Source organism: Ooceraea biroi, chromosome 13 (genome assembly GCF_003672135.1).
Source record: "Ooceraea biroi isolate clonal line C1 chromosome 13, Obir_v5.4, whole genome shotgun sequence".
NCBI lineage: Eukaryota > Metazoa > Arthropoda > Insecta > Hymenoptera > Formicidae > Ooceraea > Ooceraea biroi.
In genome coordinates, this window is record NC_039518.1 from 4,148,661 (window position 1) to 4,173,322 (window position 24,662).

At 38.6% G+C, this 24,662-nt stretch overlaps 1 protein-coding gene and 1 pseudogene across 1 annotated transcript; both read right to left on the bottom strand.

The window, feature by feature from the left end:
• Positions 1–280: 280 nt before the first annotated feature.
• LOC113563269 lies at positions 281–9,176 on the bottom strand (annotated as a pseudogene).
• Positions 9,177–19,004: 9,828 nt separating this feature from the next.
• Positions 19,005–23,096, bottom strand: LOC105282745. The gene is made up of 5 exons (XM_026974713.1): positions 22,949–23,096; positions 21,602–21,974; positions 20,863–21,531; positions 19,234–20,766; positions 19,005–19,077 (listed from the first exon to the last, which is right to left on the bottom strand). Exons 1-5 carry the CDS (start codon positions 23,094–23,096, stop codon positions 19,005–19,007), a joined length of 2,796 nt encoding a protein of 931 aa, XP_026830514.1.
• Between the last annotated feature and the right edge of the window lie 1,566 nt (positions 23,097–24,662).

Sequence of the window (24,662 nt, forward strand, 5' to 3'; positions counted from 1 at the left end):
CTTCGACCCCCCCCCCCCTCGCCGGGATCCGTGCCGTGTACCAGGTGATCAAAATCTGTACGGTAAAATCTGTTACACTGGTTCTGGCGGGGGGGGGGGCGAAGCCCCTGCCCCCGCCCTCCCACGAAGCAGGCTGAAACCGAGCGTATGTGTCCAGTTTCGAAAAATATAACCTTTTGCTTGTCGTGGACGGCTGAAAATTTGTGCAAAATCATTAAACTTCTTTTGTTAATAACTTTAGTAAACAACGACCGACGGCTAAAACCTTTTGAAGGTCACTCAGGAGGGTGACCTCTATAATATATGTCAAGGACAAGATGATAGGAGGTGGGTACGCTAATTGGTAGATTTACCCAATTATTAATAGGGATTGAAATAACACTATTATTTTTAATAATAGTTTTCGTATCACCACAAATTTTGCATCGTTTAATGTATGTTACTTGATGCTCAACCAGACTTTTTATGTGATCATATTGTGTGCAAAGTGCTATAATAAATTCAGAAGTATCTCGTTTTACTATGTTAACCGAAAAATATTTCTCCTAAAGATTCCCGTAATGCATATACATTTAAGTTCTGCACTCCGTTTTCATAGCTATGTGCTAATGTACGTAAAATATTTAGTTTATCATACTGTAATAATTGTTTTCTGACAACATTGAAATGTAACAAACACTGTAACACTGCATTTGCGTAGCATGAAACTTCATCTTTATTTTTTAAACCGCGTATGATCCAAATAGTATTTTCTCGAACTATTTTATACTCTTGAATAGAATAAATTATTTTTAGCACCATCCACGAATCATCTTTTATTTTACAATAACTCTCTTTTGAAATAGCAATTATTTGTGCATTAGGTTCATGTATTCTTTTTAACCGATTGTATTCAATAATGGCTTCTTCACTAGCTTTTCAAGCTGAAGGGTCATAATTAATTAAATACAATCCTTTTAAAGATATTACTCGCGACAATGCTACGTAAGCTTGACCTTTATTAAATATACAATTACCTATGTCCATAATTGCATGTTGCAAACTCAGGCCTTGACTTTTGTGTATGGTAATTCCATAACTCAAAGACAATGGAAATTGTTTTCTAATAACATAAGCTTTGTCTATTATTTCAATTTTGACATTTACTCTTTCAATGAAATATTCTAGACCTGACGTTAAAAGAAGTTTAATTTTTTCTATATAATTGGTAGATGTATTGTATGATATTGAAAGTACTGTAGCAATTGTACCATTAACGAGAAACTGGCATCAATATTACGTCTTATCATAACTTTAGCACCAATTTTAATTTTAATATTTTTTGAAAGTCCAGCTGTTCTTGAATTATCATCATCATTATTTGCCAATATTTTTAAAACTTTCTTTTTAACATATTGAATACAATCAATAGTATCTTCAGCAGTTAATACTATTTCTTTCGATGCAATGCGATTTAACATTGCATTATTCAGAACGTCACACATATGACAAGTAAGCAGTAAACAAGCAGTATTCAATGGCAAATTATTAATAAAATCACATAATTCATTTAATCTAGACTCGAAAGAATTATTTTTAAACAATAATTTTCTCCTTTCAAGAATTTCATTATCAGACTTCGTCAATAGACCAATACGAACTCTCGATAATAATTTGCGATAAGTATCATCTCCTTGTTGGCGCATATTAATTCTCAATTCATCATAATCAAATAAATTAGTCCACATATCAATAGTACCTAAAGATCCTAGATATTTATCAATTTTCTGCTTTGACAACTGTACAAAAATAGGATCTTCATGTACAGGAGGTAATTGAAGCAAATCCCCAAATAAAAGAATATGTTTTCGACCAACCCAACCATCATTACAATCAGCGGTATTAAATATTTCAGACAATCGAAGATGTATATACATAAAAGTCAAGTTAGATATCATCGATATTTCATCAATAATGAAAAGAATAACATTTTTTAGGCCTGCACGTAAAACTTTCAATACGTGATCAGACAATTGTTTATACTTAGGAGTATGACCATGTTCAACTGACAATTGAAGTAATCTATGAACCGTCAAACCATTAATAAATGCCGCAATACCAGTAGGTGCAGCAATAGCAGTATCCTTGTTCATATGTTGTTTTATCCAGCATTTAATAGTTTTAATTAAGAAACTTTTTCCAGTACCACCTTCTCCACTAAAGCCAGCGGCACACGATGCTTGTTTTCGTGCTGGATAGCTAGATGGATTTGCGTGCTTGCTGCCATTAGAGAACCTCAAGTAAGAGTATGGACATCGTGGATTCGCACCTGATTGGTAGGATCGAAAATGGTGGATTTGAGGTTTATCAATTAAGGGACTCTACTAAATAAAATACATCTTTGTTAGAAAAAGAAATTGCACCTAACAGTAATTGTGAAAATAACAATATATTTATAAAATAAATATTCCTGGTGGAAAAATTTATCATATTTTCTAAAAAAATTGGAACTTTTCTCAGAATAAATCAGAAAATCTAAACAAATTTGAAAAATCATTACTTTTTATTATGTTTTATAAATTTTCATACATAGAGATACTGAAAATTCTCATCCAGTCATTTCTGAAAAATATTGAGAAAATAATAATTTTTCAGAATTTTTCAGAAATAACTGGGTGAGAATTTTGAGAATATTTCAACATCTCTAAGTATGAACATTTCTGTAAAATAGTAATAATTTTTTAGAATATTTCTGATTGTCTAAGTTATGAGGAATAAGAATCGTTCCAATTCTAAAAAAAATTCTGAGACATCCTGAAAAAATCTGAGAAATTTTTCCACCAAGGATATCCATACTGCTCATTTTTCTGCATTTGTTGGCAAAGTTGCCATGTAACATCTTTTATCCTTATTTGTACAACCTCGTACACAATACCCAGTCATTTCGCTTACTTTTCTTACACTAATATTTTTAATCCTAAAGTAAGGAAGGTTATATTGTATACTCCTTATAGATAGTGACCATACGAACGCCATTTTCGATCCACGATGTCCATACTCTTACTTGAGGTTCTCTAGACAAAACGTTTTAGAGCAAGAATGACTACTCCGTCGGCAATCTAGTTAATTACACCCAATGCTTTTCGCGCGTGCAAGTCGACTCGTGCGTGTTTTTCAAAGTTCAAAATATACTGATCGTCTGCTACAGCGAGGTGCAACTTTGTTGACCTCTCTCGTTTTGTGACAAGCAGCACGTGGATTTCTGCTACGTGATGCGATGAAAATGAAGATCTCGCGAAACTACGTGTATTATCTGAAAAAGTGATTGTCACCACAGTCTTTTTACTTTTAAACGTCTTTTATGTTTGATACATCTACTGATGCAACTAGCGATTTTGCTTGTAAGTTAAACGTGCGTCACGCGACCGACTTCAGAATGTGGCATCTCTAGTATGTAGAACTGCTAGACGCGGCTCACGGCTCGCCGAGTTGGAGGAGGTAGAGTGGAGGTAACGCGCGAAGCTTCACTTTTTAGAACTCGTCACATCATGCCTCGACGTTACTTGTCAGAGCCCGAAGTAATGAGAGTCGTTACTTTTCTACAAGAAGGACACTCTCAAAGACATGTTGCTAATCAGTTAGGGGTATCCGTATCGGTAATTAACCGCGCCTGGTCTCGTTACCAAGAAACAAATGAACTTGGCAGACGAGCAGGCCAAGGTCGCCGGCGAATTATCACTGCCCGAGTTGACAGACGAATCGTCAGAAACGCGTCCCAACGAATGATAACCGCGAGACAGCTGAGGAATGAATTACAAGTAACGACAGGACAAAGAATAGTAGTACAAACGATTAGAAACTGGCTACACAATGCCGGTATGCGTGCTCGAAGGCCTGCTCGAGTGCCGTTTCTAAATCGTAATCACCGATATGCGCGTTTGAATACGCACGTACATACGTTACTTGGCGCTTCAGACAATGGACACGAGTATGGTTCTCTGACGAATCTCGATTTTGTTTGTACAATAATGATGGTAGGGAACGTGTCTGGCCTCGCAGAAGGGAACGGTTCAACTCAAACTGCGTACGATCAGTAAGAGCCTATGCAGGTGTAATGGTTTGGGCTGCAATTTCGTATAACAACGATCCGATTTGGTCATTGTACCACCTCCAGGAATGACTGCCCAACGTTATATGGATGAGGTATTGAGACCGCACGTGCTGCCCTTAAGACACCGTTTTGGTAGGCAATTTGTCTTAATGCAAGATAACGCTGGTCCTCATACTGCTAACACGAGCCGACAGTTTTTCCTGGAGAATGACATAACCTTACTGAACCACGCTCCTAACAGCCCTAATCTTAACCCAATAGAGCACGTTTGGGACATTGTTGGCCGTACATTGAGACAGCGCCCAGTACCGCCAGCAAATCTTGAAGAGCTTGGCGCTGCATTGCGTGAGATATGGATAGAAATTCCGCAGCGGGAAATCCAATGCTGCATCAATATGCGTCAACGCTTAGACGCTGTTATTCGAAGTCGTGGCGGGAACACGCAATATTAATGATAAAAATTTTTAAAAAGATAAAAAAGATGAAAATTAAAAGAAATAAAAAAATTTAAATTAAAAGAAATAAAAAACAATTAAAATAAAAATAATAAAAAAAATTTTTTTTAAAGAGAAAAAAGATAATATTGTAAGCTGAGATATCGATATTTTAAATAAAAATCTTATTTCTTATGTTTTTTGCACTTTGTGGAAATACTGCGATTGCGGTAAACGTGATGTCCGAAACATAGACAATGTTTAGCATGCAATATCTCGATTAAAAATTGATAAAATTGAAAAGTCCAAGTAGGTTTTTATTTAGTAAGGTTTCGACTTTAAAATCTTAAGTCGGGTCACCTGGGCGACGTGATCCATGTGTTCCACATTCCTTTGTCTAAACATGTCGTTTCTTGGTATTTTTATGGCTTCGCAAAACGGGAATAAATTCTCGTAAAAGTAACTATTCATTAAATCTGATAATATCATGTTAAAGTTGGATCTTTACCCTTTAATTTGCTTTTTTTTACTTGCAGAAGGTTGATTGGTTCGTGAGATATAAGCTGTCAAAGTTGAAAATGGGTTTTTTTTTAAACTTCAATAACTCAGTTAAAAAAAATCGTATCCAGATGTTTAAAGAAGCAAATTAAAGGGGAAGAGTTGTACTTTCCAGTTCCGATGTGAGGAATTTCGAGAAAAATTTCTCCTCGTCAAGATTATTGCGGAAACACGGAAAAGAAATTTGAAAATTTTGTAATTTTTTTTCCGAGTAACATAACATAAAAAATGGATACGTTCGACATTTTAACCTACAGGACGTAAAAGTAGACATTCTGACCTTTAATTTGTTTTTTTTTTCATTTTTCTGCGATCATTTGGACGGAAGTTACGTTAATTCAAAGTGGGCTTCGTTTTTAAGAAAAATTTAGGTGTTCCCTTTATTTTTGTGCGAAGTGTAGTTCTTAACTGTAATTCAAGTTGCTGTTTTATTTGCGGTATTTATTTGTAATGAAATATTTATCTAAAATATTGCAGTCAATTAGTCGGAAAGCATCATCTCCCATAATTACACACTGTGAGGTTATTGTATCATGCAAAATGCCTTTAAACTAAAAATGAAAACTAAATAATTTCCAAAAATAACCAAATTAGCTTTATTATTTTAACTATGTTATAATTATTCACTGTATGATATATTCGATGTATAATGAATAACTACTAATAAACTATAATATACTTTAAAACATTAAACACTACTTAGAGAAGAATAAAATACAGTACACCTATTAGTATATGAATATTTTTAACACGCATCAAAACTAAAAATGAAATTCTATTAAACAATATTATTAAACAATATTATAAATTTTATTAAATAATATTAAAAGAAGATACATTTATGTGCGATTTGTAGTTTCCAAATGTTGCATGCTGGGCATTCACAACTGTTTGAACCAATGTATGCATTATATCCAGTTTTAATATTTCATTGTTTAAACGCTTCAATATTGATCCAATAAATGCCATACAGGCATCCACAGGATCTGATACATTATATGAAAGACTATTTGCGGCTGTATCTGATGACTGTACAACTATGGGTTGCTTTAACGTATCAGTCATTTTTTCTATAATATCAATGTAAGTATTTTCATTACTTGCTTTGCGTTTCTTTGCATTTTTAGTTAATAGAGGTGCAGAACGCATGCAACTGCTAACTCCTGAAGACGTGGAAGTTGTTAGACTGATAGCAGGAGATGGGCGAATAATGTTTTTAGAGCAAGATGTTCTCTCTGGAGTCTTAGATTTGATAGCAAGGTGAGGTTTAACAATTGATGACTGGTCATTGGTTAATGCAACTACAGTTTGTGATGAATGAGCGGGCTGTGAATCTGATTCGATTATAGATTCATTAATAGTAGTCACTATATATTCATCTTCTAACCATTCTTCTCTCGAAAGTTCTTCATCGACATGCATTTCAGTAAATTGTTGAGTTTCTGGCGATATGTCAATCTATGGTAGAAATATACATAAATAGTATAAAATATAAAACATACTTATTCAATATTAAGGAGAAGAATACAATACAGTTCTAACTTAGATTATAACAAAAATTTGTAGTTATTCACAAATGTATTCATTCTCAGTATAAAAGATCATCGCATTTTACCTCAGTTGCAATGAAAGAGTTTTCTGTAGACTTTTTCTCTATGGAATTCCTGCTTTTCCGAGGTGTGAAATAACTGTCTAAGTATTGCAAATAATTAAAGTGCCATAGATTCGGTTTGTATATCTGTAAATATTTTAAAAGATAAACTGTAACGAAACTAACATGATATTAACATGACATGACAGGAACGATAAGAGGTTAGATTTCCATACGTACGTCATCAGTACCAGCTCCTGATTTTATTGATGCTTTTACTTTAGCATTTTCGATATTAAATTGGTTCCGCAAATTATGAAACTTGGTTAAGCACTCGTTTTCCGTAGTTCCAGATCTAACTAGCGAAACAGCAGCACACACTTTTTGTAGCGCCTGACTTCGCATATGTTTATTATGATAATTAGGTGTGTTTATCGCATATAAACATGATTGCTCTTTGTAGGCTTCTATTAAAGCAAAAATGGCATCGTTTGTCCATTTCTTTCTCTCACTTGCTTTGCACGTAGTCGATGCCATATTTCCTTCTCACTCGACAAGCGATACTTTTAAAGTCAGAAGAAACTTTAGTCACGTAATCTAAGGCAATGTCCTGATTGGCTCTGACAATGAGCCAGCACAGGACCACGCAAGAAAAATAGCACCTAATCTAATACGAAAATCCAGCAGAGCAACCAGCAGCGCAGCCAGCAGACGAGCCATTTCTAGTAACGCAGCCAGCAAGGGAACAAGCACAGGAGCACGCAAGCAATCCAGCAGGAAAAAACGCTCCGTGTGCCGCTGGCTTAATATACAATCGTAATATTGATTCATCTGATTGTATAATACTGATAACTTTATCAAATACTCTTTTTTGATCCATGTTCAAGTTAGCAATCATCTCACATACATCGATTTCTTTATCAATTTTATCATTAAGATTCTTAAAATCTTCCATTGCATCACTAGCTTCTATATTTTGAGCACCTATAGGATTTTCCGGATCATCTTATGATATATGTTGTTTTTCTAAATTCTCATCTAAACATTGCTAAACTAATTGTTTTGCATTTTCAAATGCTTTTTGCAAATCCTTTAGGTTTTCATGATATTGTAAACCTTCTGTAACATGTAATTTTATTTTGTGAAATGATTTTGCATAAGTGTCACTTTCATTTTTAAGATCCTCTAGTGTTCGCCATAGTTGAAACATAAGCAATAATAAAAAACAATATTTTTCTGGTTGTATATTAACATCAAACTTATAATAATTAATAAGACATTTACATTGGCGTTGTTTTATATAATAATTATTATTTAGTTTATAACTTATAATATTTTTATTTTGAGGTTTGTTTCTACAGATATCGTACCATTGTGCAAAGTGATAAAGAGACATATTTTCTGATTCTTTCGGTCTATTTGGATAATGATTATCTATTAAAGAATCACAATCTGTAGATTCACCATTAAGAGCTTCAATTTCTTTATAACTTTTCAATTTTCTATATCGTATTTCATTAACATCTAACTATCTAATAACTGTGTTTCGATCCGTTCCATACAAAGGAATACCTAACAATGTATCAGCAGCTTCAAGAGCTCCACATTCTCTATTATTAGTGAATCGTAAGGCAACATTCCAAAGATAAGACGCTATTGATTTATTTTCTTTATTTTTGCTATTAAGGATAGGATCAGACAACTCAGATTTTGCTGCTTTATTCATATATTTAGTAATGTACCAAGTAAGCAAGGATGATTTTTCGCTAATAAATTGTATATCCATATTTCCTTCCCATGCAGTAAGAAGTATAGGATTATAATCATTTATATTAACTTCATCATCCGTTCGAGGTAGATCATAAAGTCTACTTCTATGTTTTAGTTGTTTTCCTGCTATTGAACTCACAACATCTCTCATGTTCAATGTTTTAGTGATAACACGAGGAAATCCAAAACGACACACACGAACAACTTTGCATATTTTAGAATTTTGTATCTTTTTAGAACGAAGACACATTATGTTTATGTCGTTGATGTGTATTCACTCGTCTATAAAGTAACGGTGCAACGTGTTGATTCGGCATTTTACAAATTATGTGTTGTAAGATAAATTTAGAAACTTCTTCAATAGAAGATTCATCAAAAGTTGGTGCATCTTTAATCCAAATTAATAAATGAAAATGTTGTATACCTCTACCTTGATATTCTCTTCGCCAAAAATAATGTGATACTTCTCTAATGGGATGGTCTTTGGAACAAATGAAGTCAATCATTGCTCGGAACTTATTATCAGGAAATCTAGATGTTGATACAGGATCTCTTGCAACAAGTACACTGGTGCATAAAGAGGAATCATACCATCCATTTACTTCACGAATGTATTCACCTAAATCCTCCCACAACCATTCACTAGGACTTAATGTAAGAAAAAATGTTGCAGGTCCATAATGTTGCATCATACAATGTAAATCACTGCGCGGTCTACGCCAATATTGTTCAGTATTCCGAAGTGTGAAGAATATTGTACTTAAATTAGATTCTAATAATTCTTTCGACATTGCTTTTAGATCCGCAGCTGTATAACGAACTCGTTGATTACTGACATTCATTTTATGATAAATTCCACGACTTAATTGGCGCATATTCGCATTATTTAATAAATAAAATATATATTGTAGGTTTAATCTATATTGTGAATGTTTAGACATCAAGCGACATTTAATAAATTCATACTCATAAAGTTTAACTTCTCTGCTTTGATGTTGGTCATTGATAATCATTTAGGTTAACGGAGCAACCTCGGATGATCTTAACCTTGACATATATTATAGAGATCACCCTCCTGAGTGACCTTCAAAAGGTTTTAGCCGTCGCCCATTGTTTATTAAAAAGTTATTAACAAAAGATGTTTAATGATTTTGCACGAATTTTCAGCCCTCCACGCAAAGCAAGGACTTGAGTTTGACATATATTACAAAAGTTATCTTCCCGAATAATCCGCACTAGGTTTCACCCGTCGTTGTTTGTTAAAACGTTATTAACAAAAAAGTTTAGTGAATAGAGCATAATTTTACGATATCATATACATTTACGAAAGATTATATTTGATGGAATTTTACCTTTAAATCAGAAATAGGTTTGGGTTAGATTATATTTTCCGAAACTAGAGCCCCGGACATACGCTCGTTTTCAGCCCGCTTCGCGGGAGGGCGGGGGAGAGGGGCAAAGCCCCTCCCCCGCTGGGGCCGGTGTTACAGTTTTCACTGTACAGATTTTGATCACCTGGTACACGGCACAGATCCCGGCGGGGGGAGGGGTGAAGGCCCTACCTCCCGCCCTCCCGCGAAACGGGCTGAAAAACGAGCGTATATGTGTCCGGGGCTCCAGTTTCGGAAAATATAACCAGGGTAGGTTAGGTTAGGTTAAATCACTTTCCTTCCTTCGTTCATATTCATCGTTTGTCTTTCAATATTCAAAAGAACTACTATATTTTCGAAACTTCTTTTGTTAATAACTTTTTAATAAACAATAAGCGACGGCTAAAACCTTTTGAAGATCACTTAGAAGGGTGACCTTGACAACATATGTCAAAATCAAGGTCATTCGAGGTTGCTCCGTTAATGTAAATAATTAACCAAATTAGAAACTTTTACCATTTGATATGAAGCTGCTACATTATTTGATTTATTTTCATATAATGGTTGTATAGCACATTGTTCATAATCACTATAATTTTCTTTATTAATTTGAGTTAATATTGCTTCGTGTTGATCTCCCAATGTAGTTTTTGTATAATCTTCCTTATCTTTCATTCGAAATCGCTTATTTAGTGGCTCAACACATACATCTTCATCATCTAATGTAATTTCTGTGTCATCTTTTATATCTTGTACTTGAAATTCTGGCTTGTTTAATTTTTCTAAATTGGATTTGTTACGTCCAGAGCTCGGTGAGTTCGAAGGAAGGACGCAATAGAACGCCTCTCGTACCTTGTTGTACTTAGGCCCCAAAGCACGAGTCAGACTGACCACAGTGTTCCGGCTTAAAGGTTAACGACCACGGGGGTCGATCTTACCCTAAACCCGTAGGTCCTTTTTTTGGTCAAGGAACTGAATCCCTTTTACCTGGGATAGGACCGGTACGACCTGCCGAAAATGGAGATGAGTAGAGGGAACTCAAATAATTAACATATCCTTATTTTTGTTAGTTTATAAACATTATATTTGCAAAAAGGAAATTAAATTTGCGTACATTATACCGTGGTTTCGTTTTCCTTCTTTTTTTTATAAAATGTGTAAATGGAAATGCGAATATTATTTGGGGTGCTTATAGCATTTGGTGGCAGATTAAAATTATCTAGCAGTAGAATGTATCATGTTCAGTATCGAAAATGTTTTATATTTATTCTAACATTATCGCTCACTTAAAAAATAACGGCGGAGTAGGGTGACCGGGATGATGATTGGATAAGGCCGTCCCCTGACTATGAGGGGTATCCCGACGGCCGTGTCTGTGTGGCGAAGGGCGGCCCTGAGGATGGGAATGTTAACGAATTCGGGACCTAGGATGAGGGCATCAGGTGGAAGAGAGAAAGTGATGAGGGAAAAGGTCAAGGAACCGTTCACCGAGAGCCAAGTGAACGGCGGACGAACTCTCTGATTGTATGCTCAGAGGGAACGATGGCAGGGGGATCGATTCTCTCGGTGATGAAATCCACCGAGCGTGACGGAGAAAGAGGAGGGGAAGTTGGGAAATCTTCAAAATCACCGGGTTGAATAGGTGAGAAATGTCGGGATATCAGGGAGGAGGGAGCTGGGGAAATGGAGAGAGAGTATCGGGGAGAACTAGGCGGTGATGCCTAGATGGAGGAGGGTGTTGTACAAGGAGTGACCCGAGATGCCCGTGATGAGGAGTTGGAATAAGAGAAATAACAGGAAGGTGGCGATGAAAGAGAAGGAGGAGGGGATGGAGAAAGAGAATTCCTTGAAGGGGTTGATGGTCGGGAATGAGATGAAGAGGAAGAAGAAACAGAAGATGTTGAGGAAGCAGAAGACGGAGTAGGAGATTGGGTTAATGGTTCTAAAATCTGGATAGAGGAGGATGGCGATGCCCGAGAGGAAGGGGAGGAAATGAGCTAGACGGAAGAGGCGGAGGAGGGAGGCCGTGAGGGATCTAATATTAATATTGATGAACATGTAGAGGACGCAGAGGGGGACCGCGGATATGTTTCGGTAGCGTTCCTTTTTCGCGGTGGTTCCGCGGATGCATGCCCCCCCAGACGACAGCCCTTGATCCCCACGAAACGTTCCCGAAGAGGGAGACGCACTGCGGGATCTTTTGTTGGAAGGCATTGTTTGCAGGAGTGTAGTCTCGAAGAAAACGACCTTTGATTCCGGTTGCGAACCAATTGATGAAATGCCGACCGGTGGGAAGTTCCTGTGCTCTGCAGGGCGTGTTGGTATCCAGGACGGAGACCAGAGTGTCAAATGTAGAACTCGCGCAACCGAGCTGGTGTTATTCCACCTTGGAAATCTTTGTACTAGGGCGGCACTGAGTTTAACGAAACTTCCGCACAACAACAAGATAAGTGATGCTTATATTCGCGAAAGCTGACAGAATGAAAAGGCCCTTTTTCAAGGTGGTCGTCGCCTTTTTATATGATAGGAATAGTGTGGAAGAGGGGTATCTTTTCCGGGAACTACTTTTCGGGGACCATTCGTTAATTAACTGCAGCTATCGACAGTCGGGTCTATGAGGCGCTAAGACGTTCGCAGATAGTTCTCTTAAGCCATCTTAAGGATAACTTCCTGACCGAATCTCGCACCGGTACACGTGTATCTGAACTCGCGGCTCCTGTGAGGGTATTTACCCAGGGATGATCCGGTGCAGCTGTATCATTTCTCTTCCCGTTAGAGCGATATCCCATACTGACACCGCGAGCCTATCAGTCACACGCGACCGAATTTGTTGCGTTGCGGCTTATTGTCTTTTAATTCAAGAATAATCATTAAAAATCAAGGGGTTTAATATCGGGATCTAATATCGCACCTGCCCGGACACGTGTGGCAGACCCTATTAGCCACATGCGACCGGATCGACACGTCGCGCCACATTATCTGACAAGGAAAAACAAATATATCGCTATGTTTCGTGAAAGCAAGGAACTGTTCTCTGGACGTAACAAATTCATCAAAAGTATTTGGCAATATAATATCAGAATACAAAGGATTATTTGATAAAACTCCTGTTTAGGGGACCCACATCCAATGACCTTGACCTTGACATATGTTGTCAAGGTCACCCTCCTGAGTGACCTTCAAGAGGTTTTAACCGGCGGTCGTTGTTTATAACAAGGTTATCAACAAAAAAAGTTTAATGAATAGAACATAATTTTAAATAGGTTTGGAATGTTTGGATTAGATTATATTTTCCGGAAGTGGAATCCCCGTTAGGGAGGGGGGAATTGTAAACATTGTAATATGAGGACATAATCTAAACGTCTTGTAGTATGAAATAATCATTTTTCGACACCTTGTACATTTAAGAAGGAAATATATGTGTTGGAATCGAATATAACTATTTTTTTCTTGTTTTACGTTCTTTTTGTTTGTAAAGTACATACAAGAGAGAGAGAGAGAGAGAGAGAGAGCGAGAGCAAGCGAGAGAGAGAGAGAGAGAGAGACATTGTAAATTTTGCATATATAAATGCAATTTTCGAGGAATTTTTGCATGACACTTTGGCTTTTACCTTAAAAAATGCATATACAGATGAGAGGAAGCACAATGTTAAAGACAGATTTCGTTATTTAAATCATGAGGTAATTCTTTTAATGAATAAATATTATTGTTCTTTATACGTTGTAGGAATTTGGACGACTTAGACGCAGCCGTGTATATAGCTACAATGTTTATTTTAAAGAGATGCTAAATCTAAATTTTAATCCAATTAAAAAATCTTAAAATTAAACTTACTTGTTTTTACTTTCGATTAAAGTCGTTTCGAAAAAGTCTTTAATTTCGAGTAAAGAAGTTTTTACTTTCAATTAAAGCAGAGAATAATTTGTATTTACCTGTTTTGTGCTTTTGGTTAAAATAAAGAATACTTTGTATTTATAAAAAAACTATTCTATATATTAATAATTCACTGCCTTAAATAATTTTTGTCCGTTGATATTCAAAATAACTACTATATTTTCGAAACTTGTTGGTTAATAACTTTTTTATAAACAAGTCACCGGCTGAAACCTCTTGAAGGTCACTCAGGAGGGTAACCTTGACAACATATGTCAAGATTAAGGTCATTGGAGGTGGGTTGGTAAGACTTCCGAATAGCCCCCCCTCCGATTTTCATGAAAGTTTTAGGATATATAGAGGTAGAGGCGAGGAAGGTGTGGGTGGAAGGATTTTGTGCGGAAACGCCTCCTAGCGAAGAAATTAATAAAAAAAGGTTTAATGATTTTGCACGAATTTCCAGCTGTCTACGCAAATCAAGACCTTGACCCTGACAAATGTTGTCAAAGTCAATGTCCTGAGTGACCTTCAGAAGGTTTTAGCCGTCGCTCGTTGGTTATTAAAAAGTTATTAACAAAAGAAGTGTAATGATTTCGCACGAATTTTCAGCTATCTACGCGAAGTGAGGACTTGATCTTGATATATTGGATTCATATGCGATATTTATAATTGTGTTGCACTGTGGACATTTCTCGACGGATGACTTCCTTTTCACACAAATATTCAGCTGCTGCTTATTATGTGTAAGATTTAAAAATTCATGAAGCTTCATCGTTTACTTTCTAACACATCGCAACTAGCAACATAGCCGAACGAAAGTCAACTGACAAGGAGAAGACTTCTGAAAAGGATTTATTATGATGTACTTATACCTCGGACACCTCGGACGAATGACATAGGAGGCGGTGAGGGATGGTATCGGCATCGTTTTCAGCCCGCTTCGCGGGAGGGCGGGGGGCAGGGGCTTTGCCCCTCCCCCCGCCGGGATCCGTGCCATGTACCAAGTGATCAAAATCTGTGTGAAATTCGTTACCTGGCTTCGGCGGGGGGAAGGGGCCCTGCCCCCCGCCCTCCCGCGAAGCGGGCTGAAAACCGAGCGTATGTGTCCGGGGCTCCAGGTTCGGAAAATATAACCTAACCCAAACCTATTTCTGATTTAAAGCTAAACTTCCAGGTTACCCTTCCAGGCTCAACTTTAGTATACTATCCCCTTTCGATTGTGATGAAATTTTACAGATATATTGTGCTAACTGAATGTTGTTAAAAACCGGAGTGCGAAGCCCCTCCCTCCCCGCCCTCTCGCAAAGCGGGCTAAAAACCGAGCATATATGTCTGGGGCTCCACTTTCAGAAAATATAACCGGTAATTATACACATAAGGAGACATAAGTTTCGAAAATATAGTAGTTATTTTGAATATGAACGAACAAAATTTATTTAAAGCAGTGAATCATTAATATATAGAAGTTTTTTTATAAATACAAAGTATTCTTTATTTTAACCAAAAGCACAAAACAGGTAAATACAAATTATTTTCTGCTTTAATCGAAATTTAAGACTTTTTCGAAACTACTTTAATCGAAAGTGAACAAACAATTCAGTAATATTTGACAACGCCAGTTGAATTCCAATGTAATACTTGTTTATTTCCGACCAGACTGGCAAGGTAATTGTATATTTACACGACGTTTCGACCACGAAGTTTCGGGTCCTTTTCAAGTGATAAGAAGAGTCACTCTCTGAAGCAGTTAGACAAAAAAATAAATAAAAACACTCATACACGCTGATCAAATTTATAAAACAGCACTTACTTCCAGAAAGTAACCCTTCAGGATGGTACAATAAAATAAAGAAAACTTGGACAGTGACAACCAGCACTATCGCACCGCACTAGGTTTCACAGTTCAAACGCTACTGATCGGCCTAGTCGTTCGGAAATCACGAGCTTTCGTCAAAATATTATCGTATATACTTGGAAGATTGTTTGTGTCCTGTTGCGAGTTAATAGCATCACTGCTCTGCTTTATAAAAATCATTTCCGCTATTTCTCGCTTTTTGAAATGATCTTCTTTGTGCAGAATATTTACATTATTCCAACTAAACTCATGACTATTGACAATTCTATGTTGGCTTATAACCGAAAGATTATCCGGGTGCCTATTAATGTCTGACATATGCTCTTTAATGCGCGTTTTTAAATGCCTTTTAGTTTGGCCGATGTAACACGCGTGACATGCGGTGCAATCAATTTTGTAGACTACGCCGGTTGTTTCTTCTTTTTTAGGTTTGTCCTTACCGCGTCTGATGAGTCTGTCAAGCTTTTTTGGAATCGTGAAAATTGCATTGCGGCCAAACTTTCTAAGGTTCTTTTTAACGCCTGCGCAGAGACTCCCAACAAACAGAATCTTAACAAATTTTTTGCTACAAAAACTATTATTTTCAGGTAGTGTAGTGTCACGAAATTGGACGTCATGTCTTCTCTTTCTTATGTTTTTCTATAAATTTATCAGGGTAACAATTATTGCTCAAGATTGTGCGTACGGTGGCAATGTTACTTTTTACTACAGATATGTAGATGACATCTTAACAGTTTTACCTATGGACAAAATTGACGACACCCTAAAGATATTTAATAGTTATCACGGTAGATTGAATTTCACCTGTGAAGTTGAGATGGAAAATAAGATAAATTTTCTAGACACCACACAGTCATTAAAGATGGAGACCGGTTAATAACTGACTGGTATAGAAAACCAACATTCTCAGGCAGGTATATTAATTTTTTCTCTAACCACCCTGAGAGTCAAAAGATTGGTGTGGTTAATAGTTTGGTTGACCGTGCCTTGTTGTCCGACTCTCGTTTCTATGAGAGTAACATACCTAAAACCTAAATCATCCTCCTCTATCCTTGTTCTCTTTCGCTTATATACTAGTTCTGAAAAGGCGCCACAGATAACATAATACCATGAAAAAAGGAAAATAATACCGTGAAAAAAGGAAAAAAATACCTATTTCCTCCTCGTCCACAATTTTCAATCTTTTGCGAAACTCCTCTATCAACACGTTCTCCTCCTCCTCCTCTCCTCGCTCTCTTCCTATCATATATTATTTCTGAAACAAAGTCGTTTATTAGTAACAGAACGCAGTTGTATAACATGTAAAAAATACATAAAATACTCACCTACGTCATCATCATCGTTCCACTTTTCCTCCGGCATCGCCCTCTCCTTTATTCCGAATAATCGCCTCAGTTGGAAAATATCCTTGCCTTTGAGGATATCCAACATGTTGTCAAAATAGTTCGCGAGGTACTCCCTCCCCCTTCGCTCCCACCTCGTCTACTTCATGTGTTCGATGTTGATGAACCCTTTGATCGTCGGGAAATCCATGTTTCGTCCACTTATAATTACTTGCACTCTTCACTTCTTATATGTACTTGCACACTCGAGACTCTTCGCTCGACTGGAGATTGACTGACTGAAAGCACGCTGCAAGCACCGGAGAGATGCTGCACAGTCAGCACTTACACCTGCTAAGACAAAAGTGAATTAGCCCTGTCCTGGGTGGTGTCCGAGAGATTGTTGTGTCGCTTAACGAAGAACTTCGCGAGGCAGGTCTCATTATAAATTAAACAGTACATCAACGAAACGAATCAGTCGTTCGTGTGCATCAACATGCCAATCAACACATTTGGTGTATTACTAGAAAGAAGGGAGACACCGATGAACAATTTGTATTATCAGTTCAGTGAAGTAATGAAAAACTACGTACGTGAAAACGCATTGTGTCGCCACGCTGCTGATTTTGATGCACAGTCGCGCAAAATTCGTCGTGTAGCGCAGCCTGAGGCTGATACCGACGCTGTCAACAAACTACGTGGAACATTATGGTAAAGTGTTGCGGAATCAACATACAGAATTTGAGAGAAAGCTGAGTATTGCGTTCGAGAAGGACACGCAAGCGTTATGGGCTGCGATAAAGGAACTTCGCCTCCTGCTGGCGACTATTGCTGCATCAGAAACGACTAATAGAACAGCAACGAACGGATAACGAACAGTGTCGAATGGATCTGGAACGGTGACGAACGGCTCAAGAAAGGGTCTGGAACAGTGATGAACGGGGCAAGAATGGCGCCGAACGGCTCAAGAACAGCTCTGGAAGGGCGTCGAACAGGTCAAAGACGTTTACAAACAGTTTGAGACATATAACTACACGTCTAACAGTCGTTGATTGTATCGCCAAAATTCAATGGACGTAAAAAGATTGTCAATTCCGAGAAACGGCGACTCGTCGAGGAACTGCATGCCGGCGAGAAGAACTTTTCCACGAAGACGCGTCATAGTTCGCGGATACGATGACCTGTGGCAAGCTAACGTAGTGGAGATGCGCCCGTACTCACGTTTTAACAGCGGCTACAAATATATACTCACCATTATCGACGTGTTGAGCAAGTATGCATGGACCGTACCGCTCACGAGTAAATGCGGAAGCGAGACAGCCGATACGTTTGCAAAGATATTTCGGAAGGATGGAAGATATCCAAACAATTTGCATACTGACAGAGGAAAGGAATTCTACAATGCTGACGTGCAGCGGCTCCTGATGAAACATGATATCAATCACTATTCTACGTATTCACCCATGAAAGCCTCGGTCGTGGAACGGTTCAATCGTACGCTAAAGAACGACGTGTGGAAAATGTTTACACTCAATGGAAACTATAGATGGATCGACGAACTACAGCAGCTCATCGCAAAGTACAACGCGCGAAAACATCGGACGATCGGTATGCGACCCATCGATGTAACGCCCAAGATCGCGAATAAACTCTTGGCCACGGTGTACAGCAACGTAAAGATGGCAGCCCCGGCGCGATTCACAGTAGGTGACCCGGTACACGTCAGCAAGTACAAGACGGTCTTCGACAAGGGCTACACGCCAAACTGGACGACCGAGGTATTTAGAATCATCAAGGTGCAGACGACTAATCCCGTGACCTATCTCATCGAGGATTCGCGCGGCGAGCCAGTCGCCGGAGGATTCTACGCACACGAATTGCATCGCGTTGCTAATCCGGACATATATCTCGTGGAAAAGGTGTTACGTAGGAAAGGTGCCGAGGTTTACGTGAAATGGCTAGGATTCGATGATTCGTACAATTCATGGATACACAAGGACAATGTAGTTTAGAAATATATTTCTTATTGTAATGGAATATCTACGACAAAAATATACAATATTATATGAACATTACAAAACCTGTATTTCCTATCTACGCTAAGTACACACACTATTTACAATGGTATCCGATAATGTCCTCATGGTAACGTGTCGTTAGAACCGTCTATACCATAACGCTTATCGTCGTACGGACTTAGAGCGTTTTCGGCTCTGACACAGTGTATACCTCATGCAATTTTGATCTTATGCATTGGCGTCGCGTCACTTCCGTATGATCTTTCAGACATCGCGTGTAGTCTTCAAATGTTATCGCTTTCGATACGACATTACTCTTGACACCTTTTGCTTTTTTGGTGTCTTTCCTACCGACCACTCTCAGCGTACATCTTCACTCTAAGCCCGACGAACTCTGTCATTATCGCGCCGTTGTTTTCGTCCTTCATCAAACCGGGTACCTTTTTATTTGCGAGTGGCATTCCATACGCATTATCGACCTCGTAATCGCCCGTATTGAATCTCGCAACATTATGTTTCATTTTCTCGTACACGTCGTCGCACTCGATATGGTAAATTAAACTATCCGTATCCGTGTACATGATCCTGCATTTGTCGCGATAAAGAGGTACCATATACTTGTGATGAAATTCGTACAAACACGTCTTGGATATGTCGAGTATGCACATACCCACGTAGATTGGTTTGTTGAATTTCACCTCGAATTTGCGCAGTTCAATCGCGACCAGGTTTTCTGAAAAGACGCTCCGGCTATGGAAATTTGGTTTAGTGATCAGTGCCTCCGCACTGTACTTTCCGTTCCATTTCATTACAAGCTTTACATCCATATGATTGCGTACATTTTCCATAGTTTTTCCAAATACCGCATTGTTCATCAATTTGTACAAATTTTTTTCGAAATCGTTGGTCGCGCGCATTCGAAATTGTGTATTGAGTTCAATGTACCTACGAAGCCATGCGGATTGCGCGAATTGTAATACGCGATGAATTTTTGTTATCCGCACGCCGTGACGCGTACACTGTTGCAGGTTGTGGTAGTGTATCACGTAACGTCCCTTATCATATAACGTTGCGAATAACTTGTTCTGCCGCTTGCCCGGCGGCTTATCACGCGTCGGACAGAATGGTAGGTCAATGTGCGCATCGTGCAGATGCTGTGGATATTCGAGATCGACCTCCAGAATGTAACCGGTGGACGAATCAGGAGCGATAGCGTTCACGTCGAAGTCCGAGACGTCGTCGACCCATTGAAAATCTGCATAGGGCAGAGGTTGAGACATTGCCCAACCGTATAAATTATTAACGTCAAAGTAAGTCAAGTACGACGATGGTTTCGATGAATCGTACGACTCCATGTATTTATTGTTGGCACGGGCGTACCTGTTTGAACACTGACTCAGGCCGCCGCGTATGCCGCGTTCTATGAACATAACCATATCGATATCGGTGAGCAGTTCGAAATTTATACGCGTATGCTTGAGCATCGCGTCCCACGTGAAGCCCGGTAGCGTATAGTAATATGCCGCACCGAGACCATAACTCGTGATGCAACTATCGCGAAAATTTTCAAAAATGTCGGCCAATAATAACACATCGGTTTTCAAATACAAGTCACTGTATTCGTCTAACGTTTGAATGGCGAACCGCTGCCAGATGTCCTCGGCGTGCGCGTAAGCGCTCTCGGATATCGTGTCACCCGTTAAGGAACTGTAGAATGATTCTCGCGGTGGTAAGCGGGTATCTTGCAACTTTTCGCAGTCCACGTACACGTACGGGAAGACGCCTTTTCGTGTCAATAGGTCGAAATCCTCGATTGATAAATTAGAGAATTCTGAAATTTTGAGTTTGTCTTTGCTGAGAAACGATGCCAATTTATCCAGACTACTACTCAGAAATCATAACGAATCAATAAAGCGCAATTTTACGTGGTTTTGAAATACTGCATCTGCCTCGTTAACATTTTTGGCAAACGAAATGTACTTTTTTTTTGTAATCGGTAGTAGATCAATTGTGCCCTTGAAATTATTAGCCAATTCTTTGATTATAAAATGTGAATCGTAGCCGGATAAATTGTGAAATACTATCGGAATAGTATAGGACTCTTTATAATTTAGATTACAATTTGAATGCGCAGGACCTCTGTACCGACCGGTCAGATGCCAATGATCGCGTACTCGCGTCTCGTCTTGCGTGAATGGCTTTTCGCAGATATGACAGTGTGTCGCCCTATGGTATGTTACTTCCTGTTCTCTCGTTAGATTTTCCATGGGCACATTAGCGGTTAGAAATGCTTTTACGCGAAATGCTAGAGCTTTCAGTTCTTCGACAAACCACGATATACAGTCGGTGCCGCGATAATATCGATACGCGGATAATGAGTTGTCGTATGAACACCGCACGTAGTACGCAGCACTATATGCCTTGTGATGGTGATATGGGTATGTGCCGGATTTTTCCGCTTCTCTTTTCTCCAATGCACACTCCAAGTCGGCGTATACGACAAACGGCATCCGCTTCTTCCTGCTGTGGTTGTCGAAACGCAGCCACTTGTTGTCCTCGTTCGGTAAAACGATGGCACAATCGTTTAGTTTTGTGTAATCTACGGAGTGAGCCTTCAATCTCCCGTTGGAGGAGAAGTAGTGCAGACACCTGCATGAATGAAGAGATCTATTACTTCTGGTCAAAAGACAGCGTATTTATTATAATACAACGTACTTACCGATCGCAAATATATTTTTTTCGTTTATTGCTGCTAAGTTGGATGCCAACTAGCCGAGACAGGTTCTTGATCCACGTGAAGTGGCCCAAGCCATTATCTTGTGGTACGTACAGTAGATTGATGTGCCGGGTCTTCCTATCATCGGTGAGACGCAGTGAAACGATACTTAATGATCTTTCTTTTTCATTTTTTTGTTTCCCACATTCATTCATATAGTATATGTTGATTAAGACATTGTTGAGCTCTTCAAACTTGTTGACTTGCTTCAATGTCATGAGAAATTCTATGCCTTGGAGATTTAGTACTGTGGTATAATGGGGATACGATGATTGCCGCTTTACGTGTCTTTCTGCCGGGTACAGAGCGGCAACCACTGATCATGCAAAACATGCGACATTGTTACTTTGCACGTTTACCACTGCTCTCTTCACCATAATTTCTTTCGGTAATTTGACGTGACATCCCGCGTGCATAGGGCTATATTTGTTAATGTTAACCGTCAAGTCCAGTATACGAGACAACGCCCATCCACTGTCGCGCACCTGGAACTCTTCAAGAGATGCCAAGGTGGGCTCGATAACGAATCGTGCAAACCACTCTTTCAGATTGGACGTACGAAAGAGTGCTCGGTTTCGTGTATTGATACTTTTATTGGCGGTCTTCTCACCCGCCACAAATTCGCCATTGAACACAGTATTCAATTTCACACTTTCATGTTCATTTATTAAGGGGGGAGGGTCAAGTAAATGACCTAAATTTTGCGATTTTTTTTCGAAGAGAATAATAAATCGATTGTTTTGAAAATTAGTGCATGTTTTTATATAGTATTTAAACTGCACACAGGAATTTTTTTATGTAAAAATAATGAAAATTCATTGAGCAGTAGCTAGTTGAAGTTGCCTTCTCACGAACGCGCCGTGGATTGCAGAGACCGCTGTAATCATCTGAAATCAAAATTCGGGGAAATTTTCATAAATTTATACAAAAATGCTCAGCATGAACCTATTTAAGAAAAAAATTTTTAATTGAGAAAATAATAGCAATTTAAAAAAACGACTTTTTTCTTTACAAACAATTGCAAAAAACAACTGTTTATTACAAAACACAACTGTTTATTGCAAACAGTTTCACAATCCGTTAGGTTCATGCTGAGGAGAAGATGTTAAAGTATATGTATCTACAAGTTCATATCGATTGTTTGAAAATTCACTGAGCTAGATTCCACGGCGCTCAAAATTTCGCGTTTTGAGAAAAACGCGTTTAAAGTTTTCGGTACGGGAAAATAGTGTTTGTGGAAACTTACAGTTGATTTATATCAGTCTGCGATGCCAGGTCTATACAATATGCCTTCCTTTTCCTCTAATTGCTCGAGCAAAGCCGCTTGTTCCTCTTTACCAGCTGTCGTTGCCTCTTTGGTGCTCTGGAGGCTGCGCCGCTCCACTGATTCCCACGGATTTTCGTCGATGTGGATAATTTGGGCGATAATTAGGTTCATCGGCACTTACTTTTCTACTCATTTTCACGTTTGCAAAGTTCAAAAATGAAATTTAAAACGACTGCTTGACACGAATGACGCAGAAATACTGACAATTAGAGCACGATCTTTCCTTTGTTCATCTCGGGACGCTATCTTATCAAAGCAACCACTACCTATAGATATATACTGTTACTGTTACTGTTACTGACTATCAATTGTCAAATAGCAAACATCCTAAAGATATTATGCCAAGGGACCGAAAGATAAAACGTCTGTACGCGCGCTCGTATACCCGCGCTTGGCGCCCGGCCGGAGCGCGTCACTAAAACCGACGCTATAACGATATTTAGAGTTCGAATTTCATTCTAAAAGTGTAGGAGCATATTCTATACATCAAAAACTATTGATTTAAGCAAACAAAAAAATCAATTTTTTGGTCATTTTACTTGACCCTCCCCCCTTAACTTTTGCACATGATCGAGCACTATGATGCTAGCGTCTTCCAAGAATCGTTGTGGTTCGATATAGCCGGAATTTATCTCTCGCCAAGAGAGTTCTTCGACCGTTATTCCACCCTGCATACTCGCCACCAATATGGATAAAGCGTCTTTCTAATCGCTTCTTCAGTCCCTCGAGCCGCGCGATTCGAGCTACTAAGGAATGTTTATTTCCGATAGAGTCGCGACTGCGTTCTTCCAATTGCTCGATAAGGTCATCGCACTGTTGTGTTCATGCGAAATATTCACCCAACATTGATACACGCGATGATTGTGCCACAATGTTCTGTTCTAGTTGAGTGAGGTTCTCCATTTTTCGCCTTTCCACTCCTTCAACGTGACCGATGTAACATGCGGCACTTCTGACACGTATACTGCTATGCGTTGCATATCGTTCCTCATTATATGATTTACCACCTTATATCTTTGTCTCACTCTAATGCACACGTGTTGGAAAATTTGCCTTACCGCATCTAAAATATCTTGTGAGGCTATATAGAATGTGCTCGCATATTTTGCAGCTTAAGTTGCACATGTCTCAATGTGATGATGTACTATTTCGTGAGGCTACACAGAATGTGATCACGTCATTTGATACCTTCTATGATACTTATCTAACCTATGCGAATAACTGAGGACTGTAGAAAAGTGGGTAATTATGCATTATAGGGGAGCCAGCCCCGATGACCTTGACCTTGACATATGTTATAGAGGTCACCCTCCTGAGTGACCTTCAGAAGGTTTTAGCCGGCGGTCATTGTTTATTAAAAAGTTATTAACAAAAGAAGTTTCGAAAATGTAATAGTTATTTTGAATATTCAAAGACATAAACGACGAATATGTATATGAACGAAGGAAGGAAAGTCATTTAAAGCAGTGAATCGTTAATATATAGAATAGTTTCTTTTAATATAAGTACAAATTATTCTCTGCTTTAACCTAACCTAACCTAACCTACCCTAACCTAACCTAACCTGGCTTCGCCCCTCCCCCATCGGGATCCGTGCCGTGTACCACGTGATCAAAATCTGTACTGTGAAATCTGTTACACTGACTCCGGCGGGGGAGAAGAGCGAAGCCCCTGCTC